The sequence below is a fragment of the Oncorhynchus kisutch genome, linkage group LG28 (assembly GCF_002021735.2).
Source record: "Oncorhynchus kisutch isolate 150728-3 linkage group LG28, Okis_V2, whole genome shotgun sequence".
NCBI classification, from domain to species: domain Eukaryota; kingdom Metazoa; phylum Chordata; class Actinopteri; order Salmoniformes; family Salmonidae; genus Oncorhynchus; species Oncorhynchus kisutch.
The window spans coordinates 30,758,619-30,779,529 of NC_034201.2; the positions used below are offsets into that span (position 1 = coordinate 30,758,619).

Consider the following 20,911-nt stretch of genomic DNA (forward strand, 5'->3'; position numbering starts at 1 on the left):
ACCTCATACACTGCTAAGGGCCACAACACCCGGGGTAGGAGACCAAACTGCAGACACCAGGCCTTTAACTTTCCAGGTAGCTGGGTGTTGTCGATGGACTGTAGGCTACTACTGATGTCTTTGCGCAGCTGTTGCACCTGGTCTTTGTCCTTCAGGCTTGCATCATACCACCTTCCAAGGCTTTTTACCGGCTGCTCAGACACTGTTGGGATTTGGTCATCTCCGATGAAGAATTTCAGGTCAGAGAGTACTCCCTTCACAATCGAGATGCTGCGTGACTTGGATGGTTTAATCTTCATACGGGCCCAGCTGATGTTCTCCTCGAGTTTTCTGAGCAGTCTCCTGGTGCATGGGACAGTGGTAGTCAATGTTGTAATGTCGTCCATGTAGGCTCTGAGTGGAGGGAGGCGGAAACCAGAGTCGACTCGCTGTCCACCAGCAACCCATTTTGAGGATCTGATGATAACCTCCATTGCCATTATGAATGCCAACGGAGAAATGGTACATCCTGCCATTATACCTACATTCAGGCACTGCCATGAGGTGGCAGTTTGTTCTTTCTTCCTTCTGCGTTTCCGTAGGTTCTCTGCTCTACGGAGGGATGCCAACCGGGTTTTGATATCAGCCTGAAGTGCATCTATGCCCTCCTTCTCCACTTCCGAGGCCTTCTTCCACTGTTTCTTAAGCTGTCGCCTTTCTTGAACGAGGCGCTTGATTTCTTGTTGCCTCCTGGAAACTGGTGGGGTTGGAACCTTTCTCCCGCCTTTTGCCTCTTCCACTCCAAATCTTTCTGTCCCGTACTCATAGATAATGTCCCCCATCCTCTCCAACTTCTTCTCCACTGTGCCTCGAAGTTTCTCGAGGGTCAAGGTAAGGTCAGTATTCACTGTTTCCCACAACTTCTTGTCACTGGCGCCGGGCCACTTCACATATGGTCTGTGCCCTGGTAGTCTCCTCTCGACTGCAGGTCTGGGAGGCTCGGTGAGTTCCACTACTGTTGTTGGTTCCACCTCAGTTGTTACTTCGGTGCTTGAGTTTACGTCCTCCATGACAGTGGTACTGATGCACTGCAAACTATGGTTTGCGTCCAGTTGCTGTGCTTCATTCGACTGATTTGATCGCTTTCGCAGAAAGTAATCAATGCGAGGCCTCTGTCTCTCTTTACCCAAACACCCCTTCTTCCCCTGGTGGATCCTCAACCCATGGTGTGATGTAACTTTCCTCCAACCACAGACACATACCTGCATCTGTTTGTGGCCCGCTGTTGCAGCAGAACTTGTGACAGTTGCTGTGGTGTTCTCTTGTGCTGTGCTCTCATTACTCGTAGTCGTTTGCGGTCCAGTCGTTACCATGTTGTCAGCCGATGAGTCATCTTCCGCCCCCGCTCTCGCAGACTCTAGGGGTATTCTCGTATGTTGACTTTCTGTAGCTAAAGCGGGTGTTTCCAACATACTGCGACGCATGGGAAACTACAGAAATGGGAAGCTACCCCATGACTGTCCCAGTGGGGTCTATTCCCTGCTGTCAGCCGTCTCTCCGTGCCGCCACAAGGACTTTCCCCTGTTGTCAGCTGATCTTTCTCAGCGGTCACTGGACAAGTCCAGATATTCAGATTCCAAGAACACAGGATGAGATGTTACTATCCTTTGTGCAAGCACTTCCAAGAGTTAATGAACAGTGAGCCTGGTGAAATTTGGGGAGCGCATCGTCAGTAGTGTACCACAGGCTACAGAGTGCGTGATCAGACAGTCGTCCGGAACAGCTGGTGTTCTCATGCATGCTTCAGTGTTGCTTGTCTCAAAGGCATTTAGCCCGTCTGGTAGGCTCACGTAACTGGGCAGCTCGTGGCTGGGTTCCCCTTTGTAGTCCGTAATAGTTTGCAAGCCCGGCCACATCCGGCGAGTGTTGGAGCCGGTGTAATACGATTCAATCTTAGTCCTGTATTGATTCTTTGCCTGTTTGATGGTTTGTCAGAAGGCTTAGCAAGATTTATTTTAAGTGTCCGGGGTAGAGTCCCGCTCTAGCCTTTAGCTTTAGCTTCTGGTTGGGGTTTGTACTGTACAGTCAGTGACTGTGGGGACTACGTCATCGATTGATGAAGCCAGTGACTGGTGTGGTGTACTCCTCAATGTCATTGGAAGAATCCCAGAACATATTCCAGTCTGTTCTATCAAAACAGTCCTGTAGCTTAGCATCTGTATCATCTGACCACTTCCTTATCGAGTGAGTCACTGGTTCTTCCTGCTTCGTTTTTGCTTGTAAGGAGGATAGAGTTATTGTCAGATTTTCCAAATGGAGGGCGAGGGAGAACTTTGTACGCGTCTCTGTGTGTGGAGTAAAGATGGTCTAGAGTTGTTTTCCCCTCTGCTTTCACATTTAGCATGCTGGTAGAAATTAGGTTAAGAGTCCCGGCCACTAGGAGCGCTGCCTCTGGATGAGCATTTTCTTGTTTGCTTATGGCCTTATACAGCTCGTTGAGTGCCGTTTTAGTGACAGCATCAGTTTGTGGAGGTAAATAGAGAGCTACGAAAAATATAGATGAGAACTCTATTGGTAAATGGTGTGGTCTACAGATTATCATGAGATACTCAACCTCAGGTTAGCTAAACCTTGAGACTTCCTTAATATTAGATTTCGTGCACCACCTGTTATTTACAAATAGACACAGACCACCACCCCTTGTCTTACCAGAGGCAGCTGTTCTATCTTGCTGATGGACCGAAAACCCTGCCAGCTATATGTTATCCTTGTCGTCGTTCAACCACGACTCTGTGAAACATATCATATTACAATTTTAATGTCTCCTTGGTAGGATAGTCTTGATTGGAGCTCATCCATTTTGTTATCCAATGATTGCACATTGGCTAATAGGACTGATGATAGAGGGGGATTTCTCACTCGCCGTCGGATCCTTACAAGGCACCCCAACCTACGTTCCCAATATCTCTGCCTCTTCTTCATACGAATCATGGGGATTTGGGCTTTGTCGGGTGTCTGAAGAAAATCCTTTGTGTCCGACTCCGTCTAGTACAAGGTGAGTAATCACTGTCCTGATATCCAGATGCTCTTTTCTGTCATAAGAGACGGTGGCAGAAACATTATGTACAAAATAAGTTACAAATAACGCGAAAAAGCACACAATAGCACAATTGGTTAGGAGTCCGTAAAACGCCATCCATCTCCTCTGGCGCCATCTTTGTCCTTCTTTGCGAGGCATTGTAAAGGTGTTCTTCTTTACGAGGTATTGGAAAACCACTCTGGTCTTCATGGTTGAATCTGTGCTTGAAATTCACTACATGACTGAGGGACCTTACAGATGATTGTATGTGTGTGGTACAGAGATGGGATAATCATTCAAAAATCATATTAACCACTACTAACGCACACAGAGTGAGTCCGAGCTACTCATTATCATCCTTTTTTGTTGTTGCCCATTCTTGTCACCAAGATGACATAGCAGTCAGACGTCTTTTGTCCTTGTCTTGTCGTGTCCCGTGTATATATATATATATATATATATATATATATATATATATATATATATATATTTTATATATATATATTTACAACTTTCTTCGCATACCTTTTTATATATTTTTTCTTTTCCATAAACTCATCTTCAATACTAGCCCGTTCAAAAGAAAGTATTATTTACCTCAAATCTGTAATCCTTCATAGAAGTTAACCAGAAGCAGAAGCTAACCAGAAGCTAGCCTGAAGCTAACCAGGAGCTAATCAGAAGCTAGCCAGAAGCTAGTTAGCTTTTTTACTGGCTAATCAGTTAGTATTCAGCTAACCACGGTTTGTGGTCATCAGCTATCCTTTAGCTCGAAAATCTATCGCCAGTTTTGTACGGCACGGCTCGGACCAGGAACATTCCGGACCTATTTTTCTCTCCATGTCCCCGGATTTCAACCGCAAGCTCTGGACATTTATACCTGGATCTCGCAGCTAGCTAGCTGTTATCCGTGTGACTATCGGCTTACGTCGATCCCGGAGCAAACATCAATTATTCCGGAGCTAGCCAGCTGAAGAGTTCCATCAGTCACTCCTGGGCTACAATCACCTATCCGGACCCGTTTTACTGCCAACGCGGAGCCCCACCGAGCCTTCACAACTGGACTACCGACGTTATCTACACTTTTGATCACTCGACTAAGCATGCCTCTCCTTAATGTCAATATGCCTTGTCCATTGCTGTTCTGGTTGGTGTTTATTGGCTTATTTCACTGTAGAGCCTCTAGTCCTGCTCACTATACCTTATCCAACCTCTTAGTTCCACCACCCACACATGCGATGACATCTCCTGGTTTCAATGATGTTTCTAGAGACAATATCTCTCTCATCATCACTCAATACCTAGGTTTACCTCCACTGTATTCATATCCTACCATAGCTTTGTCTGTACATTATACCTTGAAGCTATTTTATCGCACCCAGAAACCTCCTTTTACTCTCTGTTCTAGACGACCCATTCTCATTGCTTTTTGCCGTACCCTTATCCTACTCCTCCTCTTTTCCTCTGGTGATGTAGAGGTGAATCCAGTCCCTGCAGTGCCTAGCTCCACTCCTATTTCCCAGGCGTTCTCTTTTGATGACTTTTGTAACCGTAATAGCCTTGGTTTCATGCATGTTAACATTAGAAGCCTCCTCCCTAAGTTTGTTTTATTCACTGCTTTAGCACACTCTGCCAACCCGGATGTTCTAGCTGTGTCTGAATCCTGGCTTAGGAAGACCACCAAAAATTCTGACAAGATAGAACTGCCAAAGGGGGCGGTGTTGCAATCTACTGCAAAGATAGCCTGCAGAGTTTTGTCCTACTATCCAGGTCTGTACCCAAACAATTTGAACTTCTACTTTTAAAAACCCACCTCTCTAAAACAAGTCTCTCACCTTTGCCGCCTGCTATAGACCACCCTCTGCCCCCAGCTGTGCTCTGGACACCATATGTGAACTGATTGCCCCCCATCTATCTTCAGAGCTCGTTCTGCTAGGCGACCTAAACTGGAACATGCTTAACATCCCAGCCATCCTACAATCTAAGCTTGATGCCCTCAATCTCACACAAATGATCAATGAACCTACCAGGTACCTCCCCAAAGCCGTAAACATGGGCACCCTCATAGATATCATACTAACCAACTTGCCCTCTAAATACACCTCTGCTGTCTTCAACCAAGATCTCAGCGATCACTGCCTCATTGCCTGCAATGGGTCAGCGGTCAAACGACCTCCACTCATCACTGTCAAACGCTCCCTGAAAGACTTCAGCGAGCAGGCCTTTCTAATTGACCTGGCCGGGGTATACTGGAAGGATATTGATCTCATCCCGTCAGTAGAGGATGCCTGTTTGTTTTTTAATGCCTTCCTAACCATCTTAAATAAGCATGCCCCATTCAAGAAATTTAGAACCAGAAACAGATATAGCCCTTGGTTCTCCCCAGAACTGACTACCCTTAACCAACACAAAAACATCCTATGGCGTTCTGCATTAGCATCGAACAGCCCCCGCCCGTGATATGCAGCTTTTCAGGGAAGCTAGAAACCATTATACACAGGCAGTTAGAAAGGCCAAGGCTAGCTTTTTCAATCAGAAATTTGCTTCCTGCAACACAAACTCAAAAAGGTTCTGGGACACTGTAAAGTCCATGGAGAATAAGAACACCTCCTCCCAGCTGCCCACTGCACTGAAGATAGGAAACACTGTCACCACTGATAAATCCACTATAATTATGAATTTCAAACAGCATTTTTCTACGGCTGGCCATGCTTTCCATCTGACTACCCCTACCCCGGTCAACAGCACTGCACCCCCCACAGCAACTCGCCCAAGCCTTCCCCATTTCTCCTTCTCCAAAATCCAGTCAGCTGATGTTCTGAAAGAGCTGCAAAATCTGGACCCCTACAAATCTGCCGGGCTAGACAATCTGGACTCATTCTTTCTAAAATGATCTGCCGAAATTGTTGCCACCCCTATTACTAGCCTGTTCAACCTCTCTTTCGTGTTGTCTGAGATTCCCAAAGATTAGAAAGCAGCTGCAGTCATCCCCCTCTTCAAAGGGGGGGACACTCTTGACCCAAACTGCTACAGACCTATATCTATCCTACCCTGCCTTTCTAAGGTCTTCGAAAGCCAAGTCAACAAACAGATTACCGACCATTTCGAATCTCACCATACCCTCTCTGCTATGCAATCTGGTTTCAGAGCTGGTCATGGGTGCACCTCAGCCACGCTTAAGGTCCTAAACGATATCTTAACCGCCATCGATAAGAAACATTAGTGTGCAGCCGTATTCATTGATCTGGCCAAGGCTTTCGACTCTGTCAATCACCACATGCTCATCGGCAGACTCGACAGCCTTGGTTTCTCAAATGATTGCCTCGTCTGGTTCACCAACTACTTCTCTGATAGAGTTCAGTGTGTCAAATCGGAGGGTCTGCTGTCCGGACCTCTGGCAGTCTCTATGGGGGTGCCACAGGGTTCAATTCTTGGACCGACTCTCTTCTCTGTATACATCAATGAGGTCGCTCTTGCTGCTGGTGAGTCCCTGATCCACCTCTACGCAGACGACACCATTCTGTATACTTCCGGCCCTTCTTTGGACACTGTGTTAACAACCCTCCAGGCAAGCTTCAATGCCATACAACTCTCCTTCCGTGGCCTCCAATTGCTCTTAAATACAAGTAAAACTAAATGCATGCTCTTCAACCGATCGCTACCTGCACCTACCCGCCTGTCCAACATCACTACTCTGGACGGCTCTGACTTAGAATACGTGGACAACTACAAATACTTAGGTGTCTGGTTAGACTGTAAACTCTCCTTCCAGACCCACATAAAACATCTCCAATCCAAAATTAAATCTAGAATTGTCTTCCTATTTCGCAACAAAGCATCCTTCACTCATGCTGCCAAACATACCCTTGTAAAACTGACCATCCTACCAATCCTCGACTTTGGCGATGTCATTTACAAAATAGCCTCCAATACCCTACTCAACAAATTGGATGCAGTCTATCACAGTGCAATCCGTTTTATCACCAAAGCCCCATATACTACCCACCATTGCGACCTGTACGCTCTCGTTGGCTGGCCCTCGCTTCATACTCGTCGCCAAACCCACTGGCTCCATGTCATCTACAAGACCCTGCTAGGTAAAGTCCCCCCTTATCTCAGCTCGCTGGTCACCATAGCATCTCCCACCTGTAGCACACGCTCCAGCAGGTATATCTCTCTAGTCACCCCCAAAACCAATTCTTTCTTTGGCCGCCTCTCCTTCCAGTTCTCTGCTGCCAATGACTGGAACGAACTACAAAAATCTCTGAAACTGGAAACACTTATCTCCCTCACTAGCTTTAAGCACCAACTATCAGAGCAGCTCACAGATTACTGCACCTGTACATAGCCCACCTATAATTTAGACCAAACAACTACCTCTTTCCCAACTGTATTTAATTTTTATTTATTTATTTATTTTGCTCCTTTGAACCCCATTATTTTTATTTCTACTTTGCACATTCTTCCATTGCAAAACTACCATTCCAGTATTTTACTTGCTATATTGTATTTACTTTGCCATCATGGCCTTTTTTGCCTTTACCTCCCTCCTCACCTCATTTGCTCACATTGTATATAGACTTGTTTATACTGCATTATTGACTGTATGTTTGTTTTTACTCCATGTGTAACTCTGTGTCGTTTTATCTGTCGAACTGCTTTGCTTTATCTTGGCCAGGTCGCAATTGTAAATGAGAACTTGTTCTCAACTTGCCTACCTGGTTAAATAAAGGTAAAATAAAAATAAATAAAAAATATCTCTCTGGTCACCCCCAAAACCAATTCTTTCTTTGGCCGCCTCTCCTTCCAGTTCTCTGCTGCCAATGACTGGAACGAACGACAAAAATCTCTGAAACTGGAAACACTTATCTCCCTCACTAGCTTTAAGCACCAGCTGTCAGAGCAGCTCTCAGATTACTGCACCTGTACATAGCCCACCTATAATTTAGCCCAAACAACTACCTCTTTCCCTACTGTATTAATTTTATTTATTTATTTAGCTCTTTTGCACCCCATTATTTTTATTTCTACTTTGCACATTCTTCCACTGCAAATCTACCATTCCAGTGTTTTACTTGCTATATTGTATTTACTTTGCCACCATGGCCTTTTTTTGCCTTTACCTCCCTTATCTCACCTCATTTGCTCACATCGTATATAGACTTGTTTCTACTGTATTATTGACTGTATGTTTGTTTTACTCCATGTGTAAATCTGTGTCGTTGTATGTGTCGAACTGCTTTTCTTTATCTTGGCCAGGTCGCAATTGTAAATGAGAACTTGTTCTCAACTTGCCTACCTGGTTAAATAAAGGTGAAATAAAAAAATAAAAAATGATGTGACTTGTTAAGCACATTTTACCCCTGAACATACTTAGTCTTGCCGTAGCATAGGGGTTGAATACTTATAGACTTAAGACATTTCAGCTTTAAATGTGTTATTAAGTTGTACAATTCAGGCTGTAACACAACACTATTTGTAAAAGTTATGGGGTGTGAATATTTTCAGGAGGCACTGCACCATGTAAATGATGCCATGTTTCCTTGGGTTTGCAGATACAAAGGAGCGACTGAATAACAAATCTTAAGACATTACCCAAACTTTTTCCCTTTAGTTAAAAACCTAGCATAATTATTTTATCGACTTGACGGAAAATACAGGCATAACCGATTCTGCCATCTTTTGCACATGGAGTCGCTGATACGCTGAAGCCTGCATTATCATAGGTTAACCTTGCCATCACTCACCCGATCACCGCCTGCAACCATAAAATAACACAGTAATGGCCAATAACTCAATTTCCACTTCTTCGCCTCAATCTGCATAATGTAGATAGAAACACATTATAAAATGTTAAATTATCTGTACTTCCATTTCCCATGGCCCAGCACATTAAAGTTAAAAGAAACAACCCAGCCAGGACAACCTTTCCAGTCAGTCCCTTGTCAGCTGCAGCAGCAGTAGCTGTTGGTGGGACCAGGGCTTGGGGAAAGTAATGAGATCATGCTAATGTCGAGATATTGCTGTATGTGACATTTCAGCTGATTGGGAATGGGTTATCTCCAAGTAAAGGTGCCGCTCCATTTCAGTCTCAGCCCCATTGCCTCCTGCTCTCTCTCTCTCTCTCACACACACACACACACACACACACACACACACACACACACACACACACACACACACACACACACACACACACACAGAGAGAGGAGAAATAACTGATACCGGCACGTTTCTTTGAATAGCAAGACCTTAGAGACTTTATGATGTCCCTCGCGGGAGCAGTGGGTAGAGATTAAACCACAGTACTGCTGATGTCTGGGGAAATTTTATTTTATGTGATGTGTGTTGACATTTGATAACATATTGAGGGCCAGTGTTTCTGTAATGTGGTACCTGCTGCTGTTGTGTACAAGACACAGCTACTGTAACTCTTGAGAATTTCCACCTTGAGTGGCTCCTGCTTTCAAATGTTCAACCAACAGGTGTAGAAATGTCACGTTGTAGTGTCTGATGTATAGCCTACACGCTACCTTGGTCAATGCTGCAGACCATTTGAAAGGGTGATTTCTATGCATCTTCGATCTCACACCTGTTTAACCTGGTTGTAAGTAATGTTTTATGCTCGCTAGACCGTTAGAAAACAGAAGTATGTTTGCATATGTGTGTGTCGAATTCAAGAGTTGCTGCTGCTATGAATTTATTATGGTTCTTTGTTATATTAAAAATATAAAAAGCACAATATAACAACACCATTACAAATTCTTTGTTTTATTTGGGCAAGGTTAAAAGATGAACATTTCGGCCTTCATTGGCCTTCATTAGAAGGCGAAACATTAAATAAAACAAATAATGTTTGATGGTGAGCGAGTGTTGCGCCTTTTCCTTTTCAATTATGATTATATTTTTGAATTGCACCTCGACTCACCTTAGTTGAGCGCACTCCACTTCTTTCCAACTGTGTATTTTTATGAAATCAAAGTTTAAGTTGTCATGTGGCTTTTTGGGATATATTTTAGATGAAAAATAAATATGAAAAAATATAGAAACTTCAATCGTGGGGGGTTTGGTAATACTTTATGCACCTCTGTATGCTTTCTATTTTTAAAAACAGATGTTATTGTGTTATTTTTCAGGACACAAATTTGTCACTGAAGGGGAATATGTTGATATGACAGCGATCACTAAAGAACAGTCGGGATCGTATGAATGCATCTCTTCCAATGACATCTCAGCCCCAGATGTGAAGACAGTGAAAGTCACAGTCAATTGTAAGCATGAAAACAAACAATGATGCCAAGCACCATAACACTTAAACAAAGCTAAATGGTCATCTTATTTGTTGCTATTTTATCAGCCACATGGTTTTCCCAGGCAGTTGTTGATCCAAGCTTGTTTTAAGAGCTTATAATTAAAAAAAAAAATTACTAGGCAAATCAGTTAAAAACAAATTCTTATTTACAATGACTGCCTACCCCAGCGAAACCCAGATGACACCAGGCCAAATGTGCGCCGTCCTATGGGACTTCCAATCACGGCCGGATGTGATACAGCCTGGATTCAAACCAGGGACTGTAGTGACACTTCTTGCACTGAGATGCAGTTCCTTAGACTGCTGCACCACTCAGGAGCCCATTTTTTTTTTAATTAGGGTTATTAAGATAATTTTAGAAGCCTCTTGAAGTTTAGCATGCTAGCTCGAGTGTACATTGTTATCAACAGAAAATATACTGACGCACCTTACAGATTATTCAGGATAGTAGATACTTCACCTGTTTGAAACAGTTCACTTTAAAGGACATCAAAGTAATGGTTATCAGGTAGTTAGACACAGCAATATGACATCATACACAGCGGAAAGAATTCTTGCCTGCAGAAATCAAAAGCATAATTTCAATCTGTCAAGACTGCCAAAACAGGCTATTTCCAATGTGCTCCCTCCTGTGAGGAATACCCACATTAGGAAGACCCAATGTGCTCCCTCCTGTGAGGAATACCCACATTAGGAAGACCCAATGTGCTCCCTCCTGTGAGGAATACCCACATTAGGAAGACCCAATGTGCTCCCTCCTGTGAGGAATACCCACATTAGGAAGACCCAATGTGCTCCCTCCTGTGAGGAATACCCACATTAGGAAGACCCAATGTGCTCCCTCCTGTGAGGAATACCCACATTAGGAAGACCCAATGTGCTCCCTCCTGTGAGGAATACCCACATTAGGAAGACCCAATGTGCTCCCTCCTGTGAGGAATACCCACATTAGGAAGACCCAATGTGCTCCCTCCTGTGAGGAATACCCACATTAGGAAGACCCAATGTGCTCCCTCCTGTGAGGAATACCCACATTAGGAAGACCCAATAGTGGCAGATTTTTGTTGTTGTTGATTTCTGTAAGCAGGATGTTGCCCCGCTGTATGTGATGATGTCATGTTGCTGAGTCTATTTTTAATAAATGTATATGCACTGCTATAAAACTCATTAAATAACCTCAATTTCATACATCTTACAGATGCTCCCTTCATTTTGAAGGCTGGGAGTACAGGTACCCCAGTGGGCCAAAAAGGGGTGCTCCAATGTGAGGCCTCTGCTGTTCCTGGTGCAGATTTTGAGTGGTACAAAGAGGACCGCAGGTAAGTCCTAATAGATATTTTAGAAAAGAGTCAGTTTTGGCCGTTGTTGGTTGTAAGGAGATGTAAATCCCCCAGTTGTTTTATTTTCCACTGGCAAAATGTAAATTTGTCTCATTAAGAACCTACTATTAAAAGTACTTTCTTTGGAGAACAATTTCTAATCTAAACCATCATGGCCACCAAAGGCGAGTTGTATTTCTTTGCATAATTCGTTTCTGTCAATGGGCTGCGTTGCTTGGACAACCTCTGAGAAAGTACAGGGGGTTTTGCAAGGAATGACTACGCTTCAAAAAATTATTGTTTCCCAAAGAACTGGCACAAGCCAGTGAAGCGTGGGGAATATTAGCAGCCAAAGAGAAAATGTTACACAACGCATGACCTAATGAGCTGTGTTTGGTTTTAGGGCTTTAGAGACTTATTTCAAAAGTATTTTTGTCCATAAGTTCCCGAGACTAATAGTCTTTACCAACTGTAGCATTCATACTTGTGCTGAACCCTTCAAGGACATACACAAATGCCAACACAGCAACGACCTCAATGGCACTTGTTCAGTCAAACCTGACTGGATTATACTGACATTGTTTACAGATTACACCTTCAAATCGTATCCCCTAATGCAGTGGTTCTCAACTGGTTTGGCCTCATGACCAAAATTTTTAACCAGTTTGTCTCAGTCGCAATCCAATATTCGCATCCCATTTTTCTGCGGCCAAAATGCAATCTGGAAAACTATTTTTTTATGGTATTAGGATAGAAAATGAATTATATGACAAGGGAACAACAGTCCTGCCGTTTTCATTTTCAAAAATTCAATTTGCCCATATGAATGTCAAGATCACTGGCTTGAGACCAGCTGCTAACAACTGTACAGTAAATTGAAAATATTGTGATTGAAGAAAAATAGTTCCGAGGTCAAATTATAAATAAAAAAATAATTGGTTCATATATAGATATATATATATATATATATATATATATATAGGTAACTTTTTTAAATTATTATTTTTCTCTGTTTTTTTTACTCAGACACTCACAACCCATTCAAAACCTCCCCCATCAGTTGAGATTCGCTGGCCTAACTGGCCAAATTTGATTGTTATAAGATATACCCTTCAATTTCATGGGTATGGGGATTTATTATTGATAAACATATAGATATGGGATTACAGAATTAATATTTTAAGAATGTATTTTCTTCTTTGCAGACTCCTAAATGGACTGAATGGGATTAAGATAGAGAACCAAGGTAAACAATCCATGCTTATGTTTTTGAATGTTTCTGAAGAGGACTATGGAAACTACACGTGTGTGGCCATGAACACCATGGGGATCACCAATGCAAGCATAATCCTCTACGGTAAGACTGCCTACTGTTACTGTTGTAGAACAATATCGTTGTAATATATGTTATTGTGTGCACTGGGATGCAATTATAGCAATTATATATATATATAAATATATTATTGGGGCGGCAGGTAGCCTAGTGGTTAGAGCGTTGGGCCAGTAACCAAAAGGTTAAGAATTTGTCTGACTTGCCTAGTTAAAAATATCTATATATACAGTTGAAGTCGAAAGTTTACATACACCTTAGCCAAATACATTTTAACTCAGTTTTTCACCATTCCTGACATTAATCCGAGTAAAAATTCCCTGTCTTAGGTCAGTTAGGATCACCACTTTATTGTAAGAATGTGAAATATCAGAATAATAGTAGAGAGAAAGATTTATTTCCACTTTTATTGCTTTCCTCACAGTGGGTCAGAAGTTTATATACACTCAATTAGTATTTGATAGCATTACCTTTAAATGGTTTAACTTGGGTCAAACGTTTTGGGTAGCCTTCCACAAGCTTCCCACAATAAGTTGGGTGAATTTTGGCCCATTACTCCTAACAGAGCTGTAGTAACTGAGTCAGGTTTGTAGGCCTCCTTGCTCGCACACACTTTTTCTATATGTTCTATATGTTTGAGTCAGGACTTTGTGATGGCCACTCCAATACCGTGACTTTGTTGTCCTTAAGCCATTTTGCCACAACTTTGGAAGTATGTTTGGGGTCACTTTCCATTTGGAAGACCCACTTGCGACCAAGCTTTAACTTCCTGACTGATGTCTTGAGATGTTGCTTCAATATATCCACATAATTTTCCTACCTCATGATGCCATCTATTTTGTGAAGTGCACCAGTCCCTCCTGCCACAAAGCACCCCCACAACATGATGCTGCCACCCCCATGCTTCACGGTTGGGATGAAGTTCTTTGGCTTGCAAGCATCCCCCTTTTTCCTCCAAACATAACGATGGTCATTATGGCCAAAAGGTGCTATTTTTGTTTCATCAGACCAGAGGCCATTTCTCCAAAAAGTACGATCTTTGTTCCCATGTGCAGTTGCAAACCATAGTCTGGCTTTTTTTATGGCGGTTTTGGAGCAGTGGCTTCTTCCTTGCTGAGCGGCCTTTCAGGTTATGTCGATATAGGACTCGTTTTACTGTGGATAGAGTTACTCTTGTACCTGTTTCCTCCAGCATCTTCACAAGGTCCTTTGCTGTTGTTCTGGGATTGATGCACTTTTCTCTAGGAGATAACATGTCTCCTTCCTGAGCGGTATGACGGATGTGTGGTCCCATGGTGTTTATACTTGCATACTATTTTTTGTACAGATGAATGTGGTACCTTCAGACATTTGAAAATTGCTCCCAAGGATGAACCAGACTTGTGGAGGTCTACAATTTTTTTTCTGAGGTCTTGGCTGATTTCTTTTGATTTTCCCATGATGTCAAGCAAAGAGGCACTAAGTTTGAAGGTAGGCCTTGAAATACATCCACAGGTACACCTCCAATTGACTCAAATTATTTCAATTAGCCTATCAAGAAGCCTCTAAAGCCATGACATAATTTTCTGGAATTTTCCAAAATGTTTAAAGGCACAGTCAACTTAGTGTATGTTAACTTCTGACCCACTGGAATTGTGATACAGAGAAATAAGTGAAATAATCTGTCTCTAAACAATTGTTGGAAAAATTACTTGTGTCATGCACTACGTAGATGTCCTAACCGACTTGACAAAATTATAGGTTGTTAATAAGACATTTGTGGAGTGGTTGAAAAACGAGTTATAATGACTACAACCTAAGTGTATGTAAACTTCCGACTTCAACTGTATATTGTGTGGTTTTGTGACAATGACCACAAGAGCAGCTGCGGCTGCAGTTAAACCTCCAACATCGCCTAAACAAAAGCAATGATATGCTGTGCAGTTGTCGGTAACTGCGGGTTAACGCTGATCTGATTCAATCCTGGCCTAAATGTAGATGTGTCTGTCTGTGGGGTGGGGTGTAATGCAAATAGATACATTTTGTTTGTCAGTGGTGTTATTAATCTGTGGGAGAATACTCCACAGTGAACCAAACTTACAGTTATGTAATGTAGAATAAAGCCATAAATTAACATTGTTACTATAAATAGGACAAAAAGCAGCAACTTATTTTGATTATCTCTAGGGGCATATAATGTGATAGAGCTGAGCCTCATTGGATACAATAGCTATTGAGCGAATACAATAGCTCAGTATACAAATTTGTTCTTAGGGTAGCATTTCAGGTCATCCACAATGTTTGGTCAACTTTTCCTCTGACTGCAGTTCCAGCAGTTTACAAAGACTAACAGACTGCAAGAAAAACACATTAAGAAGCCATTTTAGTCATCCTACACTATTCTATTCTCAATGTTATAAAGGTCCAATCATGAAAAATAAAATCTAGCCTCAGTCGTGCTCCTCAGTTCACATGCCAAGGGATTTGGGGGAATGTTTGTTTTGTACTGCTTGCTTCCTTTTGATCATCAAAGGGGATAGAATGCCATGTCATCTCTGATATGAATGATGTGTTTGCGTGGAAAAAGCTATTTGAGATCCTTGCTATGCTTTGTTAAGATGACCAGTGTCTGATGGAGCTTGTGTTCAGTTTTCAAAGGAACCAGTCCTATTCAATGTGCAGGAGGAATCCATCTTGTTGGTTCTATGCCTATCGTTACTGCTGATGATGACCTCTTTGCAGTCCATCCCCTAAATTACATTTCAGGAGAGGGCTGTAAAGACAACAATCAGGCATCTAAAGTTGTTAAAGTTAAAGCCAATAGAACCCGCACTGGTTTAGTTGTGGAGGGGAAGATAGGTATAGGAAGCACTGCCTCTTGAGATGCCTTAGTGACGTTAATATCAAACTATTTTTCCCAACAGGTCCCGGGACTATGATGCATGATGTGAACAGGGCTACCCTGTCGCCCCACTGCTCCTTTTGCCTCCTGCTGACTGTTTTCTTGTTGTTCCTGCTCAAGTTTTGATGCAACACGGTTCATCCTCAGCTTTACTCAGCACTGAACAACAACAAGACTCTTGGTCCCAGAAGAAGAAAAGTAACAAAAGGAACTACCAATAACATCGTTGGTTCACCCTTCTTTTTTTTTTGGTGTGTATTGGCGGTATGTCTTCATTTGGACAAAAACCAGAAGACGGGACACGTCTAGGGTGGTGGGGAGGGAGAGGGTCGACATGGATGCTGATCTGAGGTGATGGTAGTACTACAGAGTTTGTGTCAATCTAAACTTTTATATGTAAAAAAGGGAAACAAAAAGTTCATGTATGTGTTGATAGTTGACTGGTTTTACCCAAATATTGAGGTGTACATTCGGATTACTGGTGTGTCATGTCCTGTTTGATCTCTGTACAATAACATAAGTTTTTCTTAAGTAAACAACAAAAAAATGAAAACATACATTGTGATTGTTGAATTTACTGTATTTTTACAGTTGTATGCAACAGAATAATAACAAAAACAGACCATTCAATATAAACAATGTCAACTTCAGTGTAACATAGTGTGCTATCATTTCTGAGGCAGAACAATACAATATAAAATATTTATGGAATTTTTGTCACAAATGAAGTCCAAGCACTGCAAAACAAACATGATTAAAACATAAACAGTACTGGTATATATATATTTTTTTTTGGGGGGGGGGGGTGTCACTAAGAAGGACTGCATAGTCCAAGACAGTTTATGACTGTACGTTGTCTGAAATTGGCTTACACCTTTTTGAAAGGAAGTTGAGAATGACAAGGCTGATATAGACAGGCAGAAATGTCCTATGAAAGCAGGTTATTCATTGCACAAACAATTCGGTCTCCCTCTGGCTATATACTGTAGTGTCATCCCACAATATACCATTTAGCTCATGTTGGTGTCTACAAACAAAACACAAGTGGTTAAATAAAAACAACATTATGCCAACAGGATATAAACTCAGCAAAAAAAATAAATGTCATCTTACTGTCAACTACGTTTATTTCTAGCAAACTTAACATGTGTAAATATTTGTATGAACATAACAAGATTCAAAAACTGAGACATAAACTGAACAGGTTCCACAGACGTGACAAACAGAAATGGAATAATGTGTCCCTGAACAAATGAGGGGTTAAAATCAAAAGTAACAGTCAGTATCTGGTGTGGCCACCAGCTGCATTAAGTACTGCAGTGCATCTCCTCCTCATGGACTGCACCAGATTTACCAGTTCTTGCTGTGAGATGTTACCCCACTTTTCCACCAAGGCACCTGCAAGTTCCCGGACATTTCTGGGGAGAATGGCACCTAGCCCTCACCCCCCGATCCAACAGGTCCCAGACGTGCTCAATGGGATTAAGATCAGGGCTCTTCGCTGGCCATGACAGAACACTGACATTCCTGTCTTGCAGAAACTCATGCACAGAACGAGCAGTATGGCTGGTGACATTGTCATGCTGGAGGGTCATGTCAGGATGAGCCTGCAGGAAGGGTACCACATGAGGGAGGAGGATATCTTCCCTGTAATGCACAGTATTCAGATTGCCTGCAATGACAACCAGCTCAGTCCGATCATGCTGTGACACACCACCCCAGACCATGACGGACCCTCCACCTCCAAATCGATCCCTCTCCTGAGTACAGGCCTCGGTGTAACACTCATTCCTTTGGCGATAAACGCAAATCCGACCATCACCCTGGTGAGACAAAACTGAGACTCGTCAGTGAAGAGCACTTTTTGCCAGTCCTGTCTGGTCCAGCGATGGTGGGTTTGTGCCCATAGGTGACGTTGTTGCCGGTGATGTCTGGTGAGGACCTGCCTTACAACAGGCCTACAAGCCCTCAGTCCAGCCTCTCTCAGCCTATGGCGGACAGTCTGAGCACTGATGGAAGGATTGTGCATTCCTGGTGTAACTCAGGCAGTTGTTGTTGCCATCCTGTACCTGTCCCGCAGGTGTGATGTTCCAATGTACCGATCCTGTGCAGGTGTTGCCACTGTGAGAACAATCAGCTGTCCGTCCTGTCTCCCTGTTGCGCTGTTTTAGGTGTGTCAGTACGGATATTGCAATTTATTGCCCTGGCCACATCTGCAGTCCTCATGCCTCCTTGCAGCATGCCTACGGCACATTCACGCAGATGAGCAGGGACCCTGGGCATCTTTCTTTTGGTGTTTGTCAAAGTCAGTAGAAAGGCCTCTTTAGTGTCCTAAGTTTTCATAACTGTGACCTTCATTGCCTACCATCTGTAAGCTGTTAGTGTCTTAACAACCGTTCCACAGGTGCATGTTCATTAATTGTTTCTGGTTCATTGAACAAGCATTACAATGAAGATCTGTGAAGTTCTTTGGATTTTTACGAATTATCTTTTGAAAGACAGGGTCCTGAAAAAGGGATGTTTATTTTTTTGCTGAGTTTATGTAGAAATGTGTTCTGCACTCCCCACTACATGAAGTGAAGAGAAATGAGTCATCTCTCTCTTTAAATGGTAAGACATGAGAGACCATAAACCCAGAAGTCAGCCCTCTTCATTGACCAGAGATGGATTGAAACGCTGTCAATGTCAGTAGGTTAGTGTCTTTTCACTATTTTAGGACTTTTTCAAATAAACAATGAAGCTGGTGTGTATATTGGATGTTCATAGCTGCATATCTTTTGAACAGACAAAGGTTTTTGATTTAAGAATGGTTTCCTAATTGCTTTGCCTGATTACCTAAATTACTGTCACAATCAATTATAATTCTGCAAAGTGCCTAGCAGAAATTCACTGAACCACATGTGTTTCCTCCAGTTTAGAATGCGTTTTTCTCATGTACTTTACCTGCATGGTTTACTGTTTGCTATAGCATTGCCGATCCCCCATGTCATAACATATAGTGCCAACAATTTGTTTTGATCAAGTGAGTCCATGAATCGCAATGATATAACCATTATGGTGAGTAATCAACATGTCAGCTGGAGATAAGGTTTTACATTGTCCATAAATTATGAACTGTTAAAACAAAGAAGTCCTCAGTCCTTTTGAGTATGTGACACAATACTACCCATGATAGCCCACACAAAATGAAACAACGTACAGTGTGCGAGTCATGTCTAGATTGAGGCTGTTTGCAGTGAAGTGTAGGAATATGCTTTGTATCCAATTAAGGCTCTGAAGTTTTAATTATAAAATGTCCAGTGAAAAACAATTAATTTGCTTTAACAAACATAGCTAGCCATTTGATCTCACTAGAGATGCCCCCCCCCCCCCCCCCCCACCCCCAAGTAAACATCATTGAGAAAGCTACTGTAAGTGAATTTTATCAAAATAACCTGAACTGGAACAGAAAAGACTGCACAATTATTGAATGTATTGTTGGTAACACATCTAACGCCACAAGTTGACAAACACATATGTTAACATATAGCACCACACTGTAAAAAAGCTGTTAAAATACCATATAGCACTACACTGTCAAAGTAAGTATTCATTGTGCTACAAGGAGAGTCATTTTGAATGCCTCAAGCAACCTTTTAATCTTTGACAGAAGCCCTGACCCCAGTGTTCTCTCAATCAGAGGGTGGAATAATGAAGGCTGAGGATATCTCTGTCCCCTGTATCTCTATCAACTGTCTATATGGGGAGGCTCAAGCTGTTACATCTTCCCCTTTTCTTCCAGATGAATAAGAACCATTCAATGTCACAGCTGTCACTTCTGATCAGCCTTCGCACAGCTGCCCCACAATGCCATCAACACCTGGTTTGTTGCATGTTGGGTTCATCCCAAAACTGCATGGTTATCAGGCAGCAGCAGAGAGGAGTGTGTACACACACACACACACACACACACACACACACACACACACACAAGGCTATTTTGGAGACCATAATGGCTAAAGTTGGGCCCCCTTTCTAGGGCCAAATTCCGACTTAGGAAATGACACCTTTCGTACGCACGCCTTTCCTACGCACTTTATGAAGGTGCGTAACGGGCTTTGCAGGTGTGGTTCCCTTGCGCGCGCTGCATAAATGTAATTCAATCATTGAATATCTCCTACTTGCTGTCCAACAGATTTTTTCTTGTGGAGTTTTCAGTACATTTATCTTAAGCCATCCCTTTGGAATACGTTGTACCTTTTAGTTAGATCAATGAAAGAAAGCCATCTAAATATATGCACGGAAGAAAGAAAACCATGTTCTGATTCATTCTGAAAAATTGCCACATTAAATTCTTTAACCCATGGTAATGTTGGAAGAATAGTGTACATATCATTATAATAGGGAGAATAGTGTACAATAGTAGGCTATACCCTCATATATTGCCTGCACTAACCATGGAACTGTGTGATGACACTGCCAAGTAATGGGCCCTGCGTCGGGTTCAAATTGTTATGGCTTGGTCTGTGCTCTGCTCCATAACAATTTAATTAGCCTATATGTCTTTTTTTATACTATTAACTGTTACTAATGATCCTCAGCAACAACCACATGGCCAAGATGGCGTTTACAGAGGAAGCAAATGAAGGTAAAGGAAACATTGGAATGATAATGTAGGCTATACCAACTGAAGGGTTCTAACAGTAATGGAATGATAATGTAGACTATACCAACTGAAGGGATCCAACAGTAATGGAATGATAATGTAGGCTATACCAACTGAAGGGTTCTAACAGTAATGGAATGATAATGTAGGCTATACCAACTGAAGGGATCCAACAGTAATGGAATGATAATGTAGGCTATACCAACTGAAGGGTTCTAACAGTAATGGAATGATCATGTAGGCTATACCAACTGAAGGGATCTAACAGTAATGGAATGATAATGTAGGCTATACCAACTGAAGGGTATCTAACAGTAATGGAATGATAATGTAGGCTATACCAACTGAAGGGATCTAACAGTAATG

At 42.3% G+C, this 20,911-nt stretch overlaps 1 protein-coding gene across 2 annotated transcripts in view; it reads left to right on the plus strand.

Moving 5' to 3' along the window:
• The window catches only part of LOC109872483 (opioid-binding protein/cell adhesion molecule), a 342,689-nt gene extending 326,018 nt beyond the window's left edge, over positions 1-16,671 (plus strand). For both annotated transcript variants that reach the window (XM_020463735.2, XM_020463734.2), the window contains 4 exons: positions 10,195-10,329; positions 11,569-11,689; positions 12,895-13,046; positions 15,923-16,671. In XM_020463735.2, coding sequence (XP_020319324.1) covers positions 10,195-10,329; positions 11,569-11,689; positions 12,895-13,046; positions 15,923-16,026 — 512 coding nt within the window. In that variant the 3' untranslated portion in view covers positions 16,027-16,671. The remainder of the gene's footprint in view (positions 1-10,194; positions 10,330-11,568; positions 11,690-12,894; positions 13,047-15,922) is intronic.
• The last annotated feature ends 4,240 nt before the right edge of the window (positions 16,672-20,911 follow it).